The sequence below is a fragment of the Aspergillus puulaauensis genome, chromosome 8, assembly GCF_016861865.1.
Source record: "Aspergillus puulaauensis MK2 DNA, chromosome 8, nearly complete sequence".
In the NCBI taxonomy this organism is placed as follows: Eukaryota; Fungi; Ascomycota; class Eurotiomycetes; order Eurotiales; family Aspergillaceae; genus Aspergillus; species Aspergillus puulaauensis.
The window spans coordinates 444,206-465,297 of NC_054864.1; the positions used below are offsets into that span (position 1 = coordinate 444,206).

The 21,092-nt window shown below is 50.5% G+C and overlaps 10 protein-coding genes across 10 annotated transcripts; 6 read left to right on the top strand and 4 right to left on the bottom strand.

The window, feature by feature from the left end:
* Window positions 1-90: 90 nt before the first annotated feature.
* Window positions 91-1,431, bottom strand: APUU_80173A (WD40 repeat domain-containing protein; the record flags this gene model as incomplete). Its single annotated transcript, XM_041696424.1, has 6 exons — window positions 91-227; window positions 298-926; window positions 1,001-1,096; window positions 1,160-1,199; window positions 1,251-1,364; window positions 1,422-1,431. The coding sequence occupies 6 exons, from the start codon at window positions 1,429-1,431 to the stop codon at window positions 91-93; spliced, it is 1,026 nt and encodes a 341-aa protein (XP_041562056.1).
* A 936-nt stretch (window positions 1,432-2,367) lies between these two features.
* APUU_80174S (WD repeat PLAP family protein) lies at window positions 2,368-4,864 on the top strand (the record flags this gene model as incomplete). Its single annotated transcript, XM_041696425.1, has 3 exons — window positions 2,368-2,415; window positions 2,509-2,962; window positions 3,015-4,864. 3 exons carry the CDS (start codon window positions 2,368-2,370, stop codon window positions 4,862-4,864), a joined length of 2,352 nt encoding a protein of 783 aa, XP_041562057.1.
* Window positions 4,865-5,067: 203 nt separating this feature from the next.
* On the bottom strand, window positions 5,068-6,073 carry APUU_80175A (NADHX epimerase; the record flags this gene model as incomplete). Its single annotated transcript, XM_041696426.1, has 4 exons — window positions 5,068-5,603; window positions 5,672-5,737; window positions 5,811-5,919; window positions 5,987-6,073. 4 exons carry the CDS (start codon window positions 6,071-6,073, stop codon window positions 5,068-5,070), a joined length of 798 nt encoding a protein of 265 aa, XP_041562058.1.
* Window positions 6,074-6,531: 458 nt separating this feature from the next.
* Window positions 6,532-6,775, bottom strand: APUU_80176A (uncharacterized protein; the record flags this gene model as incomplete). Its single annotated transcript, XM_041696427.1, has 2 exons — window positions 6,532-6,686; window positions 6,742-6,775. The coding sequence occupies 2 exons, from the start codon at window positions 6,773-6,775 to the stop codon at window positions 6,532-6,534; spliced, it is 189 nt and encodes a 62-aa protein (XP_041562059.1).
* A 219-nt stretch (window positions 6,776-6,994) lies between these two features.
* On the top strand, window positions 6,995-7,276 carry APUU_80177S (uncharacterized protein; the record flags this gene model as incomplete). Its single annotated transcript, XM_041696428.1, has 1 exon — window positions 6,995-7,276. One exon carries the CDS (start codon window positions 6,995-6,997, stop codon window positions 7,274-7,276), a length of 282 nt encoding a protein of 93 aa, XP_041562060.1.
* Window positions 7,277-7,378: 102 nt separating this feature from the next.
* Window positions 7,379-8,334, bottom strand: APUU_80178A (uncharacterized protein; the record flags this gene model as incomplete). The annotated part of the gene is made up of 2 exons (XM_041696429.1): window positions 7,379-7,949; window positions 8,000-8,334. 2 exons carry the CDS (start codon window positions 8,332-8,334, stop codon window positions 7,379-7,381), a joined length of 906 nt encoding a protein of 301 aa, XP_041562061.1.
* Window positions 8,335-9,685: 1,351 nt separating this feature from the next.
* APUU_80179S (OPT family oligopeptide transporter) lies at window positions 9,686-11,326 on the top strand (the record flags this gene model as incomplete). The annotated part of the gene is made up of 8 exons (XM_041696430.1): window positions 9,686-9,957; window positions 10,015-10,220; window positions 10,267-10,340; window positions 10,390-10,426; window positions 10,475-10,599; window positions 10,652-10,900; window positions 10,951-11,068; window positions 11,121-11,326. 8 exons carry the CDS (start codon window positions 9,686-9,688, stop codon window positions 11,324-11,326), a joined length of 1,287 nt encoding a protein of 428 aa, XP_041562062.1.
* Window positions 11,327-11,338: 12 nt separating this feature from the next.
* Window positions 11,339-12,567, top strand: APUU_80180S (uncharacterized protein; the record flags this gene model as incomplete). The annotated part of the gene is made up of 4 exons (XM_041696431.1): window positions 11,339-11,386; window positions 11,516-11,720; window positions 11,771-11,880; window positions 11,947-12,567. 4 exons carry the CDS (start codon window positions 11,339-11,341, stop codon window positions 12,565-12,567), a joined length of 984 nt encoding a protein of 327 aa, XP_041562063.1.
* Window positions 12,568-14,996: 2,429 nt separating this feature from the next.
* Window positions 14,997-15,580, top strand: MRPS16 (mitochondrial 37S ribosomal protein bS16m; the record flags this gene model as incomplete). Its single annotated transcript, XM_041696432.1, has 3 exons — window positions 14,997-15,073; window positions 15,231-15,426; window positions 15,536-15,580. The coding sequence occupies 3 exons, from the start codon at window positions 14,997-14,999 to the stop codon at window positions 15,578-15,580; spliced, it is 318 nt and encodes a 105-aa protein (XP_041562064.1).
* A 3,037-nt stretch (window positions 15,581-18,617) lies between these two features.
* WHI3 (RNA-binding protein) lies at window positions 18,618-20,510 on the top strand (the record flags this gene model as incomplete). Its single annotated transcript, XM_041696433.1, has 1 exon — window positions 18,618-20,510. One exon carries the CDS (start codon window positions 18,618-18,620, stop codon window positions 20,508-20,510), a length of 1,893 nt encoding a protein of 630 aa, XP_041562065.1.
* Window positions 20,511-21,092: the final 582 nt, after the last annotated feature.

Sequence of the window (21,092 nt, forward strand, 5' to 3'; positions counted from 1 at the left end):
CTACAAGTACGATCTGCTATTATGTTCTTATTATACTAGTATATTGGCTATACACTTGTCTTTATTGTACTGGAATTATCTTTCTCCATATCAGCGCCACAAGCCATACCCCTCTCTACAAGCCTTCCAGAGCTTGATCGTTCCGTCTTCACTTCCAGTTCCGTATAATTTACCGTCGGGTGAGAAACTGACAGACCAGATAGGGCCGTGATGACCCTTCTGAACTTCTGCTATATGTTAGTCCATTTCTCGATAATCGTAGGTAAGATGTAAAATTAGAGGGGGAAAGAGTCATACCAAGCTCCTCATCCGTATGCAGGTCGTATACGCGTGCCCAAGTGTCATCCGCACTCCCCGTAACTAGACGCGCGGTATCATTGTTCACGGCCGCGCTAGCAACCTCATATCGGAAGTCGATTTTCTTGAGAAGTCTGCCCGGGTTGAGGCCGTCGAAAAGGTAGACGCTCTTTCCGGCGGCGACGGAGAGGATACCCGGGTCGTTCGGGCGACTTGCGAGAGTGTTCAGTTCACAGCTACCGATGTTGCCATCTACAATGTGTTCAACGACTGGGTGACGGGAGCGGAGATCCCACCAGCGGATTTTGCGGTCGTCGGCGGCTGTTGTCAGGATGTTGTAGTCGCGATTCCAAATGATAGATTTGATGATGCCGCCGTGAACGCCGGGGCCGATTTCGTAGCTTGTCGCGGGGGCGCCATTATCTGCTGCAGTTTGTGAGGGGGCTGTTGGGGAGGAGCCGTTGCTACTGCCACCGCTGCGTGTTAGATCGAAGATTCGGAGCTTTTTCTCGTAGCCGCCAGTTGCGAGGACTTGGGGAGATGGTTGGAGAGGGAACGCGACCGCTCGGACAATGTGGTTGTGTTGTAGAGTGTGCAGAGATTCGCCTGTATGGGTATCCCAGACCTTGCTGCGTGCGTAAGAGAGCTGTTAGTCAATTTGCCGTAGGAACTATGAGCGTATAGATTGGTGGATGACACTCACGCCGAGAAATCCGCAGCAGCAGTTGCAGCTATGTTAGCGTCGGTCGACAGGCGTGCCTGCCATACCGCTCCTTTGTGACCGAGGAAAGTGCCGATCCTGAAATAGCGGTTAGTTGATTGTCACCGGGCGCGGAGCTGCACAGGAATAGCCAAATCATACCAATCGCCGGTGATACCATCCCGAAGCATAGGATTGTTATCTGGTAGAGTTAGTCGGTCTGATCGTAGAAGTAGACTGCAATGTTACCAACCTTTACAAGCAGAAACAAGATAATATTGGTCGTCCTCGACAGTGGACGAAAAACTAATATGCGGCACAGGACGAGAGTGTCCGTGGCAAGTTAAAGGCACAACTTTAGGGATATCTAGGGCTCAATTGTCAGCGACCAGGGGACAAAACGCAGAAAATTATGGTAATATACCTGAAGCCATAATGGCGTTAAATTTCGAGCAGAAATGGGGATATCAATTCCAAAATGGCCGTTAACAATGTAAAGATGAGATGTCCGACCCAGAGATAAGCCAAAGGCCTGTCGACGGAGGAAATGTGTATTTGCACAAAGTAGTCCGAATATCGCGTGAGAGAGGAATTACTAGAAATACAGAAGGAAATTCGTCGGTCTCGTCAAGTCATCAGCGCGCTGGAAGGGCGGGGGTTCTGTATAGAAATGACGGCAAACGAAGAGAATGACGAGTCCCGGGAGAGGGAGTGCGCAGTGGAGAAGGCAGAAAAAGCAGGCCTAATATCGAGTCAACCAAAGACTGTACCGGCCACCCGCAACGACACCCGTGTGAAGAACAATTTGAAAGGGAACGGAGACTCCAGCCCAGAAGTGAGCATGAAGGCAACTTTTGAAGCTTGTTCAAGTCATCGGCGCTGCTGGCGGAGAGCACAGCGAGAGGCGCTAGTCCGTATGGGGCTAGCTGTCCAGCACGTGAGGGGTATACTTGACAGCGGCGTCGACCACAGAAATGGTAATCAACAAGCACGTAGTACAGAGCATATAATTGTGACAAAAAGGGTCACCGCTGGAAGGGCTTGGTCCACAGTCCCTCTGGACCTCACAAGGACCAGCACGAACTGCAGTGGTCAGCGTGGCCCTGATTACTCATGATTCTATACTTCTAGCAGCTTCCGGGCCTCACCGCCCACATGACGCCCCTCCCTCACTGAGAGATCGCCGGAGCTGCCAGGGTGGGACTGGGACTGGGACGCCTGTGGCCACGAGCCTCCCCGGAGTTGGGGTCAACTTATCATCTTCGTTCCTTTCATCCCTAGACCTCTTTCTTCCTTGCCCTTCTCAATCTGCTCTCATCTTCCCAGTCCGATTACCACTTCCTGACCTTAAATTCTCCCTCTGTTTATGTATGCCTGAATTCAAGATCTCCGCTGCGTTGGAGGGCCACAGCGATGATGTAAGGAAGCTCCCCGCTCTCGCTGTGTTGACAACACAGGGTGACCAAACTCCCACGACGCACCCTCACTAACAATTTGCCATTTTCCATCAGGTTCGCGCCGTGGCCTTTCCCAATTCAAACGCTGTTTTTTCTGCTTCTCGTGACGCCACAGTTCGGCTCTGGAAGCTTGTATCCAGCCCGCCTCCGACGTACGACTATACAATCGTCTCTCATGGTTCAGCATTCATCAACGCCCTAGTATATTACCCCCCGACCCCGGAGTTCCCTGAAGGACTGGTCTTCTCAGGCGGCCAAGACACAATTATTGAAGCCAGACAACCCGGCAAGACAGGGAATGACAATGCGGACGCTATGCTCCTCGGCCACGCACATACAGTCTGTGCATTGGATGTGTGTCCGGAAGGGGGTTGGGTCGTTAGTGGAAGCTGGGATTCCACTGCACGGCTTTGGCGAGTTGGCAAATGGGAATCTGAAGTCGTACTGGAAGATCACCAGGGGAGTGTGTGGGCAGTGCTGGCCTACGACAAGGATACTATAATCACAGGTAAGTACAACCTTCGACATAAGCCAGATTCAAATGCTAATTTATACCCAAGGCTGTGCGGACAATATTATTCGGATATTCAATACGTCCGGAAAACTGTTAAAGGCTATCAAAGACTCGCGCGATGTCGTTCGAGCCTTGTGCAAACTCCCGCCCTCTCACCCTACTGGTGCGCAATTTGCCTCTGCAAGCAACGACGGGGTAATCCGTCTATTCACTCTGAATGGTGATCTTGTTGCTGAGCTCAACGGACACGAGAGCTTTATTTATTCCTTGGCCGCCCTGCCATCCGGTGAACTGGTCAGCTCTGGTGAAGATCGCACAGTACGTGTTTGGAACGGCACGCAATGTGTGCAGACCATCACCCACCCTGCTATCTCAGTTTGGAGTGTTGCGGTTTGCCAAGAGAACGGCGATATTGCAACAGGGGCAAGCGATCGCATAACCCGGGTTTTTACCAGGTCATCAGAGAGACAGGCGAGTGCCGAGGTGGTCCAGCAATTCGAAACCGCTGTAAAGGAATCAGCAATCCCCGAACAACAGGTTGGAAAAATCAACAAGGAGAAGCTACCCGGCCCCGAGTTCCTACAGCAAAAGTCCGGTACCAAGGATGGTCAAGTGCAAATGATCTCTGAGGCAAACGGCAGTGTCACCGCTCATACATGGTCAGCCGCCTTGGGGAGATGGGAATCAGTAGGTACTGTGGTGGATTCTGCCGGCAGTAGCGGAAGGAAAACAGAATACCTGGGTCAGGACTACGACTATGTGTTTGATGTTGATGTGGAGGATGGCAAACCTCCCCTCAAACTCCCATACAATCTCTCCCAGAATCCATATGAAGCCGCGACCAAGTTTATTGGTGACAACGAGCTGCCGATGAGCTATCTCGATCAAGTTGCTCAGTTCATCGTTCAGAATACGCAGGGTGCAACCATCGGCCAGTCCACTCAGGATACTGGTTCCGATCCGTGGGGCCAAGATAGACGCTATCGACCTGGAGATGCTTCTGCCCAGTCGGGGAATATCCCTGAATCACGTCCGAAAGTCCTTCCACAAAAGACCTATCTCTCCATTAAGACAGCCAATCTCAAGGTGATCTGCAAAAAGCTACAGGAACTTAATGAGAAACTTGTCTCTGAGGGATCGAAAGATTTGTCCTTGAGTCCTTCAGAAGTGGATACAGTGGTCTCTTTATGCAATGAGCTGGACTCTACTAGCGCCTTGAAAGACTCGCCAACTGTGGAAGCAGGTGTCAATCTTCTCTTTAAGGTTGCAACAGCTTGGCCAGCGGCGAATAGGTTACCTGGTCTTGACATCCTCCGGCTATTTGCTGCGGCCACTCCGGTGACGGCCACGGCAGACTACCATGGCAAGGACCTGATCACCGGGATTATCGAAAGTGGAATATTCAACGCACCGCTAAATGTCAACAACGCAATGTTGTCGGTCCGATTGTTCGCCAACCTCTTCGAAACTAAAGCTGGCCGCGAACTCGTTGTCAGTCGATTCGACCAGGTCATCACCGCGCTCAAGACATGTCTAGCCAACAGTGGGGCTTCACCAAACCGCAACCTTACTATTGCGGTGGCGACTCTCTACATCAACGTAGCAGTGTATTCCACATCCGAAGGAAGGAATACAAGCTCCGAGTCTAGCGAACGAGGCTTGGTGCTTCTGGAAGAGATCCAACGGGTGCTTTCTGGCGAGAAAGACTCAGAGGTAGTCTATCGCAGCCTTGTTGCTTTGGGAACTTTGGTCAAAGAATCAGAGACTGAGGTCAGGGCTGCTGCTAAAGAGGTCTACGATGTTAATGCGATCCTGCAAACCATCTCAAGCTCCGGACTTGGGAAGGAACCAAGAACCAAGGGCATCATTTCCGAGATCAGTGAGGCTTTGCCGTAGATGGGTTGTTAATTGACTACTACATTGATAGCGCGCATTCTTGCTTCGAGCTTATACGCCGATATGACCATCAATAGATTTTTTTCCAATTCTGATCCAACTCTGATGCCTAATACCTAGTTATTCCAAGTCAACGACATTGACATCCAGTAAGCACTCAATTAATATATCCTCCTAGGCATCACACATAGATAAGGTAACCCTCAAAGCCTCCCCTCAGCATCAACCCCAACCTCTACCACCTGATCAATTCCCTGATACTGCGGTAAATCCAAGCCATACTTCCCCGCAATATCCTTCGTCAAGAACCTCCCACCAACAAAATGCCTCCCCTTGTAAAACTTCACACAGGGCTTCGGCGCCGTCAGACTAATCAAATACTGCGGCATAAACCCACTCCCAGGTCCCTCCTTGGGCGGACCCTGTTCAATATCCCAACTACTCGGCGCATCAACAGCCAGGACGGGCGCGGCCGCATTCTCGATTGCCGAGATGATCTCCGGAAACGGGTCGCGGAGGGGCCCGCCGAACGAGAAGCCGAAAATTGCGTCGATGATTAGGGATGTTTTCCCTAGGGTGGACTGGAAGTCGGAGGGGGAGGAGATGAAGGGGATGGAGAGTTGCGAGAGTTGCGTTTTTAGTCGGCTGTAGAGCTCCTTTTTGCCTTCTTTTGGGTAGTAGATTGATGGGGTGTATCCGTAGTGTGCTAGGTGGCGGGCTGCGACGAGGCCATCGCCTCCTTTTCCATTGAGTAGTGGGATTAGCTGGGGCTGCTTGTGTTTACTGGGATTTGGGGGGGGGAGGTACCGTTGTTCCCTGGGCCGCAGATGACAAGGATATTCTTTCCTGTGCTTGGGGGGTGGACTCGGTAGACTGCGTTGTTATAGAGTCAAACTTAGGTTTAATGTTGCGGAAATTGGACGGTTGGTAAAGTATTGTCTCTCACCTGCTTGCGATACAGAGAGGCCGGCGAGTTCCATCAATTGGTCGAGGGAGAAGCCGCCGGTCCCGATGAGGTCTTCATCGAGAGAGGCCGCATCTTTGGAGGAAATTGCCTAGAGCCCATTAGATGCTGTGCTCTGCAGAACCAAATGTAAGGTTTAACGATTAAAAGCTCCATACCTTGAGGGCCATACTTGCGGATCTGTGGTAGGACCTTATAGATGCGGGGAAGGCGAAGCGGCGGGCGAAGAGTGCGGGACGGATCATACAATCTCTCCTGGAGGCTCTTGGGCTTTTTTTGTGGAGAAATTATTGAGACAGATACTTGGGATCAGACCGACTTGAGACTTGGGGAGTGTTATGTAGGAGTGATCAAACAGTTAGAGGATGGGGAGCTCTCCTCGAGCTCTACGTCACTCAAACGTTGACAACTTCCGAATTGATCTTAGTACTGCATGTTGCCTGAGGCGCCAAAGATCTCAGCCTGCCCTAACCCAGCCCAAAAAGGCATCTATGTTTAACGAAATGGTTAACTGGTTGGTGAAACATGTTGTCATACGGTACTGACTATTTTCTGAGAAAACTTAAGAATCAAGCTCGTCATTGGAACCGGGCAGGAGGGTACAGAATGTCGAACCCGTAGGACACCCGCGACACAGAAAGGTAGGAATTAATATCGTATGAACAATTAACCAATGTTATTAATAGCTATCTTGATACATAGTTCATACATCCGCCACATCAAAGTTACGGATAAAGTCATAATAGAACTTGACAACATTCAGGTGGTCAAAAATGCTCACACGCTCATCAACGGTGTGGATGTTATCAAGTCCGCGGCCGACAGCTGGCGTCCACCTATAAACATTGCGGGTAAGGTCTGATGTGAAGGTCAGTATGGATGGAATGGACATGTTCTCAATACGGAAACTTACTCAAATAGTATCTCGTGTCTGTATTTCCAGTCATGATGTCTCCAACCGGCACGACGGTCTTGCCCCCTGATCCAAAAGTGTGTCGGATCGTTCCTGAGAAAACGTCCCATACCGCGTCATCGGCAGGAGAGACGGGAGCTGCTTCGGCCTTTGTGGCCCGGACGACAAGGCTCCCGTTGTAGTCGACGTCGCCTCCATCGCGGCGTTTCAAATCGCTGCGAGACGGAGTATCATCTGGAGAAAGTCCGGCGACATGGTCGTGGTATTCCTTGTCGCCATCAAAAGCGTCAACCCGAAGGCCGTACTTCTTGACAACGTCTCCAATCACTTGGATGGCCTTGTGTTGAACATCTACGGGCCTCTGGTGGTGTGCAACCCGATGGTTAACGGCCAGAGTAACAACCTCCGGCAAGGCGTTGATTTTGATTCCGCCCTGGATCAGGTCAACAGCCTGCGAGGTCTGGACGACAAAGCGGTTCAACGGTGTAGTGTTGGCGAATTCCACCGCAAGGGCCTCAAAGTCACCATTTCTTAGTAGCTCTTCGATCTTGGGCTGGGTGTTGGGCGAGTAGCGCGCTTGACACACAAGACGCTTGTGGATGGGACTGCCCTTGGTAATTGCAGGCTCATAGGGATTCTACTCAAGAGCGACAACAATCTCAGAGATAATGCCAATGCCCGTATGCGGCAGGGGAACAGAACTGTGGCCGCCCTTGGCACGGAGCTCGAAGAAGAGATTAATATTGCCCTTCTCTGTAATCGCGGGATGCACATATACGGTGTCTCCATCAAGCGGTTGCGAGCCAAACCCGCCCTCATCAAGGATAATGGCGGCACTGTCGTCGCCGTATCTCTCGTGGAGTACCTTGCTGATCTGCCCAGCGCCTTGGTTGAGGCCGACTTCCTCGTCGAACCCGAAGGCCAGGATTACAGTTCGTCGAGGTTCCCAGTCAGATTCCGAGAGGAGGCCCTCGATAGCAGATAAAATGCCCGTGAGGCTGTTTTTGTCGTCGGATGCACCTCTGCCCCAGATGTACTCACCGTCAAAGTGGGCTTCGAAAGGCGGATACGTCCATGTGGATTCATCGGCAACAGGGACCACATCCTGGTGAGCGAGGAGGACAGTAGGCTTCAGAGAGGGATCAGAGCCTTCCAACGTATAAAGCAGTCCAAAGGTATTGATCTTTTCCAGCTTGGCCCGCTTATGCCTTGCCCTAGTCAGCACCGACCGCTATTCAAACGTGGAGTTCAGGCTTACAGTGTAGGATATGTCTTTTGAATAACTGGAAGGAGCTCGTAGAACGGCTTCCACCGCTCATCCTCGCCGATTTCGCCCAGATTATCGTAGGAGACAGACGGGACCCGCACAATTGCCTGATGGCGTTTCACCTGCCGTTCCAATGCCTCGTCTGAAGAGAATAGGCTCGTTGCCGACGGTAGCCCATCGCCAGCTGGATCGAGAACCGGCGGTAGATCGCATTTAAAGTCAGAATCGAGATTCCCAACTGTCATCGGCGTTTGGCCGAAAAAAGGCAGTACGAACGCCGAGGTGCTGGCGATGTTGGCCAGGAGCAGTAGTCGTGGAGGCACCATGTTTATCGTGAGCCTCAAAGCTCAATTACCATGTCACGATATAAACCAACTGATAACTGATAATATGAGAAGCAGCAGTTAATGGGATTCCAAGGGAGCGCCGGGTTGTTGGGGAGGGGAGAGTTGGAGACGATGGAAGTTCGGCAATAAATAGTGGAGCTCAGGCTGGACTATGGAAGAGGCGATGATGTTATTGATGACATATGCTAGCTCAACGTATACGAAGTTATTTCCATGAGTTTGGCTACGGGAATCTATTGGAGATCGGTGTTGAAACACTCAATCACCACTTGGAGTATCCAGTGGAGGAGCCCTAGTACCGAGCTGGCTTAGCAGCTCATTCTTTGCTGGCATCGCGCAATACGCAGCCCCGAAGAGTCTGGCCGCGCCTTCACTCATTACCACCGAGAATGTACTGTTTTTCGCTGGAGGACACCTTCTTTGAGCAGAATGTCCCACGGCTGTCTATCTCAAAAACAGCCTGTCTGGCGGAGAATCGCAGGCACGTTTCCCAGTACCCGTGCAAAGAGGGCCGATGGTGAGATTTGCGCCTATTATGAGACATAGGTACCGCAAGCTAATATCACGCGATTGAGGAATAAAGAACTACGCGAGCTCCAGGCCTTGACTGCAGATATGAATACGAAGGCTGCTTCTCGCGGGGACGACATTCCACTGAGAACTGGCTTATAGTTCGGAAAACCAGCCACTCACAAGATTACTGCCAGTATAATTTAGGTATTACCCGAGATTATCTGCGGGAAAGGCGCCAGTGCCAAGTGGTATGGTAACCTGGTTGGTCTTCTTTGAAAGGCTGGCGAGCCCTAATTCTCCCCCCTCATTGCACCTTTCACCCCATTTTTGCACCATGTCCGACTATCCCAATAAGGACAGAGATGATTGGCGAAGGCCACTGAGCAAAGACCATAACCTGTTTCTTTGTTCCCGCGAGTTTTTAAGTCGGCTTTGAGCGTCTCTCGGCGTACAGTTTAACCCCTGTCATGGTGGAATGCCCTAAACTGGTGCGGGATATGTGGCGCATTGACCGAGGCCTTACGAATTGGCCTTTGTCATTGCGAATAGGTTGGAGATAACTAACTTTAGTGGCACATCCTTCCTATTCAAAGACTTTCTCCAGCAAAGTGGGTGTGGGATACCCAGTGGCTAGACTCTCATGTCCCGTGTGGAGAGCATCCTTATCTGAGACTACCTGTCGGTATCATTTGCACCAAGCATTGCACAATCATGCCCTACCGTGGCAGATACCTCGGTGATTGACCCCAATGATTTTATAAGTAGATAAGTACTGGCTTCAAAAATATCCCTGCCGATAGCGATCCCCAGCACCAGCATGGCTCCGCAGCAAGAACCACAGGAGCTCCCTACTGAGAAAGTGCAGTCGCCAGATGTTAAGGACCTGGGATCAGTTAACAAGAGAGAGATCGACTCTTCCGACGAGTCTCAATATGATTTTGAATCCGCCGAGTTCAAGAACATCCCCGAGTTGGTGCGGACTGTCGTCAGCTTCGAGGACGACCCTTCGCTGCCAGTCCTGACTTTCCGTTCGATACTCCTCTCAGCGATATTCTGCGCCATCGGTAGTATTGTTTCTCAGCTGTCCTAGTATGTCTTGATCCCAGAAACTTGGTATTGGAGCGTTATGGCTCACTGTGCTACCAGCTTCCGCACGACCTATGCGCCTTTCCCAGTATTCTTTGTGATTCTGGCATCCGATCCTCTTGGTCGCTTTCTCGCACGCATTCTGCCAGCCTACAAGGTACCGTTGGGGAGATTCTCATTCTCTCTGAACCCGGGGCCATGGTCAACCAAGGAGCACGCAATTGTTGGTATTGCCGCAAATGCTGGGAGTCAGGGTCAATGGGCTAGTAAGAAACTCGCTTGTTCCATGTTGATATCAACTAATGTCAAAAGCGTTTCTGCCCACAAACGCTGCCTTGTACTATGATATAACCATGAATCCAGCAGTCGCCTTGTTCTTTGGATGGGTATGTTTAGACATTTATACAGACTAAGCATTATGCTAACCCAAACTAGGGTTCTTCTTTGCTCGGTTTTGCATTTGCTGCAATGGGTATGTTCTTTATGGTTTCCATATATATGCTCTAACTAACTGTCTTAGTCCGGTCACTCCTGATAGATGACCCTGAGTTCATGTTCCCTCTGTCCTTGCAACAGGTGACGCTCTACCGGAGTATGGATACTAGAAACAGATCCGAGCAGAAAAGGGCCAGGGATCAGATGAAGGTAGGCTACTCGTCTAGGAACATTCGCATTCACCCGCTGACTGGGCTCTAAGATGTTCTGGATTCTGCTCCTGGCGACGTTTGTGTGGCAGTTCCTCCCAGAATATCTCTTCCCCTTCGTGGCATCTCTGGCTCCGCTGTGCTGGTTTGCAAGCCGCAACCATGCAGTCAACTTCATCGGAGCCGGGCGTGGAGGCATGGGACTGCTAAACATAACCCTCAATTGGTCCAATATCACTTCGACCGTTGTCACGTACCCATACAGTGTGCAAGTCATTATCTTCCTAGCATTCGTGTTGACGGTGAGCTGGTCCGCAAATTCTCCGTCGCAAAACTGTCTAATTTCCTCCAGTGTTGGATCCTAATTCCTATTGCGTATTTTGGAAATCTTTGGGGGTCGCCGACTTACGATATCATGTCTAATGAAGTATTCCAAAAGAACGGGTCGTCGTATCCGTTGAATGATCTAAGTATGTATTCCCCTCCCACTGAATGTGGTATATATACTAATACTGCTTCAAGTCTACATTGATTCTAACGGCATGCAACATGTCAACGAGACCAGGTACGAGGAAGTAGGGCTTGCCTACTCAGGGGCTCAATATACATGGCAGATCTTCATGGTAGAGTCCATCTTCCATACTCCTCGCTCGTCTGCTGACAAGTCCGCAGTGGATGGCCTCGTATATGTCTTCCTATATTTGGTGTGCTCTGTTTTTGGGCCCTAAGATCTACAAACAATGGAAAGCCAGGAAGCAGTCCAGTGCCTATCATCAAGACAGATTGAGGTAGGGCATAGTCTTCGTGTGTATAAGTTGCCATCACTAACTGATGATAGTCGAATCATCCAACAGTATCCTGGTATAACAAAATGGTAGGCTATTCCTATCATCTATATGTAGCTCTCAACTAATTAGTATGACAGGGAGTGGGCTGCACTCGCTCTAGTGCCATTTTTTATGCTTCTTGGGATAGTCGTCTCCAAGGCCATCTACATGCCCATCTGGACGTATTTTATCGCGCTCGGATTCGGTGCTGCGGCAATGTTGCCAATGAGCTTTGTGTATGCCCTGTCTGGCTTCTCCGTCAAAGTCGGTTTCTTTAACGAACTTATATATGGATGTGAGTAGCGTACTATGTTTACTCTTCAGCGCAACTAACGTTACTCGCAGATATGATTGACGCCAAGGGCTCATCCCGACACCCTTTGGGCCAACTTGCTTATCGAATTATCTCTGGCAACGTATGGTACGACGCGAGAATTGTGCTAGAGGATCAAAAGGTCTGATTCACCACCCGTGACACTATCCACAAACCCACGAAATTCCAAAACTCATCATCTATACAGATCGGCCACTACCTGCACATCCCACCGCGCCAAGTCATCGGAATCCAAATAATAGCCAACCTGCTCGCCCTGCCCATAAACTACGGCGTGATGCGGTGGGTCGTCGCCAGCAAATTCGACTACGTCAGCGGCCGCAAGCCCGACCCCCTAGGCCAATGGACAGGACAAGAATTCCAATCCTACAACACAGCAGGAATCCAGTTCGCGCTCGTCGGGCCCCGGAAACTCTTCGCCTCGCCCTTCTTCAAGCCCATCCTATGGGGCTTTCTCGCGGGTGCAGTCGCCCCGCTCCTGATGTGGGTGCTGCACAAGAAATTCCCCCGCGCGCGGTTCGATCTGTGGAATACAACGATCTTCTTTGCCTCTGCCGCAGTCTTCTACGGGAATCTGAGTACCGGCCCATTTACGACGTTTCTCGTGGGCACGTTCACGAACTTCTTCCTGTATCGGTATCGGCGGGTGTTTTGGAATAAGTGGGCTTATATCAGTGGGGCGGCGCTGGATACGGGGTTTAATGCTAATCTGCTGTTTATCTTTATCTTTTTGGGGACGACCGGGGCGAAGATGGTGCATTGGTGGGGGAATAATGCTGATAGTATTGAGAGGTGTTTTGCGCTGTAGTGAGGTTATACTATGTAGTTAGTTAGGGTTATACGAGAGTGCCGTTATATTTGATCTAACCAACCACCAATCTTAAACAGCGTTGACACAACCACACTTGCAGCTTTCATGTAGTATTTCACAAACATTCAAATTTCTTGGAATGCTATGAAAATGAAGTAGATTTGGCAGATTGTTAGCCAGGCATTGGGAGAGTCGGAATATATAGTTCGGACATGAGTAACAAACCACAACATTTGACCAGTGAATTATATTATACCGGCTAAACACCATCAACTATTTACTAACAATATCTTAGATTAATTACACATATCTTCAATTAGTTGTTCCTGCATAGCTCTTGTTCTCCAGCGCAGAGAGTAACGTAAATCCCGGGCGGTAGGTGCGTCCCGGGCGGAAGGTAGTTTTTGCACCCGCCTATTGCTATACAAACTTTCGATTTAAATAACTTCATCAATTCTTAATTAAATTCTTTGAACTAAAGATAATTAGAAACACGACAGCTTGTTCTCTTATGGCCTTGTATTCCGCAATTCGTACACTTTGGTGGAGCGCGGCTACGTCTCTCTAAAGTTAGAAGAGCAGTAGAGCTTGACACCCCCCTACTAACTTGAACTTCATTATTTCTTGATGAAATAAGGTCCCTGGCTTCTGCAAATGAAAGGCCATCTGCAGGAGTCATTAAATGCCTAGAACGACTCTTTTTTACCATATTATCTGCCACGAATTCGCGGAGATCCGTATTCTCCCGCGCCAACAACCCAGCGTTGTATATGGCTAACTCGCACCCCTTCACAAATTCATCCAGCGCCTGCTTGGAGGGGGTTGGTGGACTGTTAGAGCCCTCTTTTAGAAGCTTCTTAATTAACGAAGCTTTTCGGTGTACTTGGCGGACCGTATAAGGCGTACAAAGTTAAGAGGATGGAATTAAAGCAGTCCCTCTGCTTGGGGGGGGTGTAGAAGTTGATAACTTTAACTGCAGCTTATCCAGTACTGCAGCAGGTAGGAAAGGAAGTAACCCAGTTGCCCTGAATCCGCTTTGAATATTCTCTGTTGTAAAGACCTTCTTATGGGCTTCCGGGTACGCCTTTAAGAAATCAAGCTTGTCAATATGATTAGATCCACAGCGTGCCTTGCTCTTGATCATAGATCCGTACGCCTTTTTTAAAGGACCAAAGCAGCCAACATCAAGAGGTTGCAGGAGGTGAGATGAATGGGGAGGCATGCAGATAGGAATAATATGATTATTCTTGCATGTAAGGTCGAAAGCAGGAGTTAGGTGGCTTCCATGGCCATCTAAAATAAGAAGTATATACCCCCCCCTCTGCCGCCCTTGTACAGCTGGAATAAAGCATTTTTCAAGCCAGCAAAGCCTAATAATATCTGTTGTCCATCTATTATCACTAACTTCAATCCTCCATGCAGGTGGAATAGACAGTTCTTCAAACCAACCCTCAATATAGCGCTTTCCTTTGAAAATAATCGTTGATGGAATCGACCACCCGCTTGAATTGATACATTCAATAGTTGTAACCTACTCCCGATTCCCTGGTTGTACAAGCCATGGTTTGCCTGGCATTTCTGCTCGAGATACCACCTTTGTTGTTGCAATTAGACCCATAGCGAAGCCAGTTTCGTCAAAGTTATAGATATCTTCATCTGATATACCGTACTCGACTTTAACCCTTTGTATCTCATCGAAAAATAGGCGAATTATCTTAGGATCTTCACAGAGCGCTCTTGAACGATTAATCTTTCGAGCAAACCTGGTTTTAATTTCAGGGCGCCTCTTGGTGAATTCTGTTACCCAGTTCTTTCTAATTAGTCGGGATAGGGTTGAGGATTCGTCCAGGATAAGTTGGGCCATCTCACGAACGCGCGAGGGCCTCGGGGCTGCTCCACGAATATCTAGTGATACTATCCAGCCTACTAAGGCCTCTTCTTGACGTAGGGATAGCCTATGTTGATGATTGCGGAGTTCTGCTTGAGAATATCGGCCATTAAGTCTTCCTCGGAGTGTATTTGGATGAATATTGTAGGCACGCGCCGCGGGCGCAATTTTTTGAAATCTTCCATTTTTAAGGTCTTGAATCGCGCATTCGATCCGGCCCTCCTGCTCAACCAAATTTTGATTCGTTTGACGCGCTTTTCGTGGCATGATAATTGTTAAAAGTTGAGGTTAAGAAACGCGTTGATGCGGGTGCAAAAACTACCTTCCGCCCGGGACGCACCTACCGCCCGGGATTTACGTTATACAACTTACATAATCACCACAGCCCACTAACCCCATTAAGAAATCACGGAACAACAAATCCCCGACAAGATTTGGCCGGAGATTTTGGCCTACGCCGCAACAGCTGTCTCTGCGCATTCAGTTAATTCAGCTAATCTATGTTCACCTCGCCCCTCTAATCGACACATCCGCCAGCATGGTCGTCCGCATTCGCCTATCCCGGTTCGGGAACAAACACCAGCCGTTTTATAACATTGTCGTCGCCCAAGCGAGGTATGTCGCTCCCGCCCGTCCCTTTTGCTTTGGAGAGTACCTGGACTTGAACTTGACCTGGACTATTCGGACCTGTGTCCGCTGGCTAGGAAAAAAAGAGGCAGATGACTGCCTGATACGAACAATTGAGCTAATACGTACTCGCCCTCGGTAACAGATCAGCCCGCAACTCAAAGCCCCTGGAGGTGATCGGGACGCTGAACCCGGTGCCGCAACGACCCACGAATCTATCCGACGAGGAGGCCGCGCGCGCGAGAGCATACAAGGAGATCTCGCTTGATCGGTCCCGAGCGAAGTACTGGCTTGGTGTGGGTGCGCAGCCGAGTGATTCGGTTTGGCGGTTATTGAACTTGGTATGTTTGTTTGCTCTTGTTCGTGGGGAGATTGTTGTTGGATTCTTGGATGGGAGAAGATTTGTCTACGGGATGGATGGATTAAATGCTAATATTTGTATGTGCGCAGGCTGGCCTTGTTCAACAGAAGCAGGAACCTCCCAAGTCAACATGAAAATGCGGTAATATCTATAAAGTACTCCGGTTGCCCTGGATTGTTTTGGTTGGGCCACGCGGATCGGCGAGAGGATGGGCCTGTCAGATTTTGATAGGGCTGTATCCGGTTTGATGGTTTCATGTGGCTTGGTATCTGGCAACTCGCTGTGGCTGTGGGAAAGGCCCCAACTATTGTGCTCATGCTCACTGCTCCCGGCATTTCTTTGGCGTTATGAGATTGGATCATTTTGGCATATGGGGATCCAACACTGTATTGTACATTGCTTGTATATTAGGGATATCATGATAAGCTAACTGAAGTTTGAACGTTGTCATTATTACCATCCCTTCTAACACCGGAAGCTTTGATTGACTAGGCTTCGTTACGAGGGTCTCCAATCCAGTATAGTCTCGGGATAGGATCAGTCTGGGAATGACTCGCAAAGTACCAGTTGCCTCCACACGGGTGTTCACATCCGATAGTCATCGATGTTTGGAGGTGGCAAGCCACTAGGTGCTCAGGCAATTCTTTGGCAGGAGTGACACGTTTCCAGACAGCGGTCCGAAAGTATATATCAACGCAAATATCGGCAGGATGGACAGGACAGGAAGGAGCATGTATCAAATCAAATTGGTTTCGATACATCGTCAGTATGCCTACACTTCATGCCTGGAATGGTGCACTCAAACTCGAGGATGAACTCAATAATATCCCTTTGCCCCCTCGGCAGGTAACAATCGATAAGCCAATCCCATTGTACGCCTGGGGTGCCAGGCTTGCTGAGATGGTTGAGAGGGCGCAGGGCAGAAGATGATTGGTGGGCATGAGGAATTTCAGCTGGGAGGATCAGCAAGAGTTCTGCCTTGTTAACTGGCCTTAGTATTCCTGTGGAATTAATCCTGAGGGCAGTTGGCTGGAATCAAGCTGCTGGGCCCGGTCTGACATGGATCATCTCGTGGACTGCCTAATCGTCGATGCATCTGGCATCGGCGGTGCCTATCCAGGAACCATCTGGTTGGCCCGCTTTGTCTTGGAGGAAGGTGATCCTGGCTTTGTTCCGGTGAGAGTCAGTCAGCAGTTTAAGACAGTGACACGCATGTCCTTTTGTCACTGATGTCACGATGGGCTTATCAATATGCGCCCCAGAGGGCTAGACTTCCATCTCACATCCGCCAACGGCACCCTTCTCGTAGCTTGTTTTGGCCCGTTGTGGTGGTTGTATGCAATCACATGGCAATAATACCAGGTTTTAAGTGACTGAAAAAGTCCACGTCGACCAGTTCCTGGAGACTGGAGCCTTGGCCTATTTAGGCATTATTACGTCGGTATTAAGCCGGCGCCAGTTTCCCAAGGAGTCGTAGTTTGGGTTTCGCGCTGGCAATGGGATGGAAGGAAGCTCTCGAAAAACCCTCCGCAATCCACGGAATGGGGATTTGTGGTAGCGCAGGCGATGGTGGCACAAAGGCACCCCTCGTCAGGTGGATATTCGAGGCTGAAGCAGTGACGTGTTTTTGGCTTTTTGCGAACAGCATACTTTCCTCAAGACAAGTATGACTGTCCGTGATTGAGGGACGAGAGATCGCGATGGATTACGGCTCAGTTACGCGTGGTCACTAAGTAAATACTTGATCTTTGACCTTGGACAGAGACCTCTGGAATGCGGGTCCGATATGTCGTCCAAGCACAGGGCGGACGCAAGGGCTGGATAAGATTGAGATGCATAACTCGGAAGCATTTTGCGCTGCCGGCCGTTTCCTGCCATTCTGGTGTGGAATGGTGATGCCGATTATCTTGAATATCTTCCATTGGGTTGGAGATGTAGAGTTGATCGTAATACTCGTACGGCGATAACGAACGGGCCACTCCCCCGCTCGCTTCGGCGCACGCACCACATTTGCTTTCGGACGCGGCCTTTGACCTTGAATGAATGCTCGCTGCACCCGGCAATCCAAAGGCGTCCATGTAATTCAAGGACGCGGTGTCATCCAGGGTGACGGATTCCCATGCTTTCATCACCAGGCCATTGTTGGCGGACTTGTCTCAGGGGCATTCACAATTTCACATGGGAGACCCGCGGCGTCTGGAACAGCCTGATGCGCATCCGGCGCGGGTCTGGATAGCGCGTCCGAGTCGTGTCATCTCGAATCTCGATGCCGGGACGCGCCCAGCGGCAAAGAGTGCAGACTGCAGACTGCAGCTGAACTGCTCGCCGGTACCGTAATTTTCGTAACGCCAGATCACCTCGACCCATGGATAGGCCCGGTTTCTCACCCTCCCAAAAGTCCTCGAGCATCATCCAAAGTCCTCCCAAAGGACCGTTCCGGACTTGCTCTCTAGTCCCAGTGTCTTTTATTCACGCTCGAGGCGGCAGCTGCACCACCGCTGCCTGCGATTCGGGGCCACCTGCTACATAAAACTGCTCTGTTACTGCCACCCCTCCTCCTCCCCCCCAACTCTTCCAGTAACTCTATCGGTTCCCTGTCACTGAGTCTGCGCTAACTCTGGCCCGGCATCCACCTCTTCTGCCCGTCCCAGACTCTCTCCCTCTTCGTCTCCCTCCCCCCTGCTCCCTCTTTCTCTGTCCTGTCCTGGTTTCCCTGTCGCCATTTTTTTAATTTCTGCTCGTTCAGACGTTCCATTCACCTGCTTCTCTCCTTTGCCTCATATTATTTTTCTGTGACTGGCGATCCATTTACTATTCCCCGGTGCCCGTGTCCTACTCGCATCCTCGGTCCGTCGCATTATCCTCGATTTTCTGCTTCATTGCCTGGGCCCCCGTACTATCGCATCAGCAACCCCTGGAAATCTTTATTGTGAGGCATTCCGCGAGATCGACTGTCTCTTTGTCCTCTTGCCCTCGACTGCCAAAATTTATCGCTCCTGCGTCCTGCTGAACTTTGATTCACCTGTCAACTCTCTCGCCTCCCGGTCCGCGCCCCCTTACCTGTGCCTATCCTGCCGAGCGACTCGACTCAACAACTCCCGTGCTGCAACGTCGCCCGCGTGCATCCTTATCAAGCGACTTGATTCCTCCTGAGTTCTTCGGTCTCGAGGGATGACTGGCACTTCGAACCAGTCCAACCGTACAAGTCCGCGGTCCTATAGCACCTCTCAGCGCACGCCCTCAGCTTCATCGTCGGGCGCGTCACCTCCCCACCAGCCGCTTTCTTCTTTCCAGGCGCCCTCGACGGCCCAGAATGCGATGTCGACCGACGTGTATCACTCAGCGTCGCAGGCTGCGAACTCTCTAGGCCCCGATTTCTCGTCCTATTCCTTCTCGCCACTCAGCCCCTCCTCTTCCTTCGATAACGTCTCTCAAAATACTTCCTCGTTCGATACTGTGTCATCCGCTGCCATGCGCCTCGGTGAATCGGATCGGTCGGCGCAGAGCCTCAACGGCTTCATCCGGCAAGCCGATGTGGTGGGCGGCGGCGCGATCTTGATGCGAAAGCTTCCCAAGAATACGAGTCGCGAGGCCTTGCGCAGCATGTTTCTATTCTCCAACGAACTGTTGGATGCTGATTTCGTACATTCCGACCTTCCAGAGGACAAAGGGTTCCTAAGTGCGATCGCGCGCTTCAGCAGCCTGTCGGCAGCGGAAGAGGCGCGAGCGCTGCTCGATGGCAAGCCCAACTCGAAGAACGACGCCACCATGGTAGTCGACATTTACAACAATGGCCCATCAGCCCCATTCATCCCTCGGCGCAATACAATTGATCACTCCGCCAGCCGCCTGCTAGGCAACGGACCATCGACGCGACAGTCGCGCTTCAATGGTACCTTCCAAACAATGGAGAAGTTGTCATCAGCCAATCCAACCGGCTCTTCCGCCAACGAGTCCCTTCCGCCGTCTTCCGAGGCCAACTCACGCCTCCATAATATTTTCGCTCCTCAGTCGCCGATCGGCAATGGCATCCCTGAGTTCCCACGCATAAGCGGCAAGTCCATGATTGATCAAGATATCGATGAGGATACCGGTGAGCTGCTGAAGGATCCGGTCGGTTACGCTGAAAATGGACACACTGGGTCCGTCTCAGTCCCGCGACGATCTACCAATCCCCAGATTCCCACCAGCCACTTCGCCAACCTGTCACTGACAACAAACATCACGTCCCCGCCAGTGCAAAACTACACCCCTGGTGGTTCCTCGCACATGAACGTTTCAACCCCATCCTCGGCCTATCCTCAGGCTGTGAATGGGACCGTGGCCAATCCTGCGTTTCCCTACGGCTCCCAGCATACAGCCCGGCACAGTTTCCCGGCTGCCAACCCGAACGATATGAACCCACCTTGTAACACGCTGTATGTGGGCAACCTCCCACCAGACACCCAAGAGGAGGAACTCAAAGCTCTATTCTCGAAACAGCGTGGTTACAAGCGCCTCTGTTTCCGGAACAAGCAAAACGGGCCCATGTGCTTTGTGGAGTTTGAAGATGTACGCACCGCTGGCAAGACTCTCAACGAACTATATGGCTACAAACTCTCCAATAGTATCAAAACGGGAATACGTTTGAGCTTCTCGAAGAACCCGCTTGGTGTTCGCTCAGGACAACAAGGCTCTATGAGTTCGTCTAGTTCTCTCGCCGCGCAAGGTGCTATGCAAGGAAACACTGGCGCTAGTGGGATATCGAGCCATATGTTCTCGACGGTCAGCGGACCACCTCCTGGTTTGTCCACACCGCCCGGCTTGATGCCTCCGATGGGGCTTAGGAACAACGGTGTTGTGCATCCCTCCGGCTATTCTCATGGACATGTACCTATGAACGGGATGAACGGAATAAACGGTTCATTCAACCCCAACCCGGGTTTGGGAATCCGAGGAAATCCCCTTAACCAGGCGATGATGCCACCTCAACCCTTGCACAACGGTGCAGCGAATGGCGGTAATATTGGACAACGCTCAGGCAACGCTACCCCGAATTATCCCGATTACATGATGGGGCGCTAGAAAGACACAATGTTTTGTACGGGATCAACGTCCGACATGTTTGAACGAATACTGGTATATCCGGCGCATTAGGGGACTTTGTTTGTTTTTTACCGGCTAGGCAGCATTTGGAGGGTATCCTGCCCCTCAGGAGTAAGGATATTCGGACTCTGAACTTCTTCGGCTCGCTTCTTATGGTTACTTCCGCTTGGACATCGTGGCATTTTTTTTTCCCCTTCTCAGCCTACCCTTTTTTTCGCTTTCATTTCTCTCCTCAACTTTTATCCTTCATCGTCTTCATTTCTTCATTCTTCATTTCTTTTCTTTTTGACACACCAACTTGATAGCATGGAATTGTGGGCGCCGTTTTCAGCTTGCTTGTTTAGGAATTATTGCATCTTACTAGGTAGTGTGTTGCTGTGTTTTGATGTCATTTGATACCTCTGAGGGCCGTGAACGATTTTATGTCAGCAGGTTATGCTGTTTTGTTTTGTTTGGCTTTTGCTTTGTTTGTTCGGGAGCACTGTGTCCATACCCTTTGTTTATCCAGATTTCTGCTATTCTTCGGATTATATTCTTGGGGATTCTTTGCATGAGATTCCC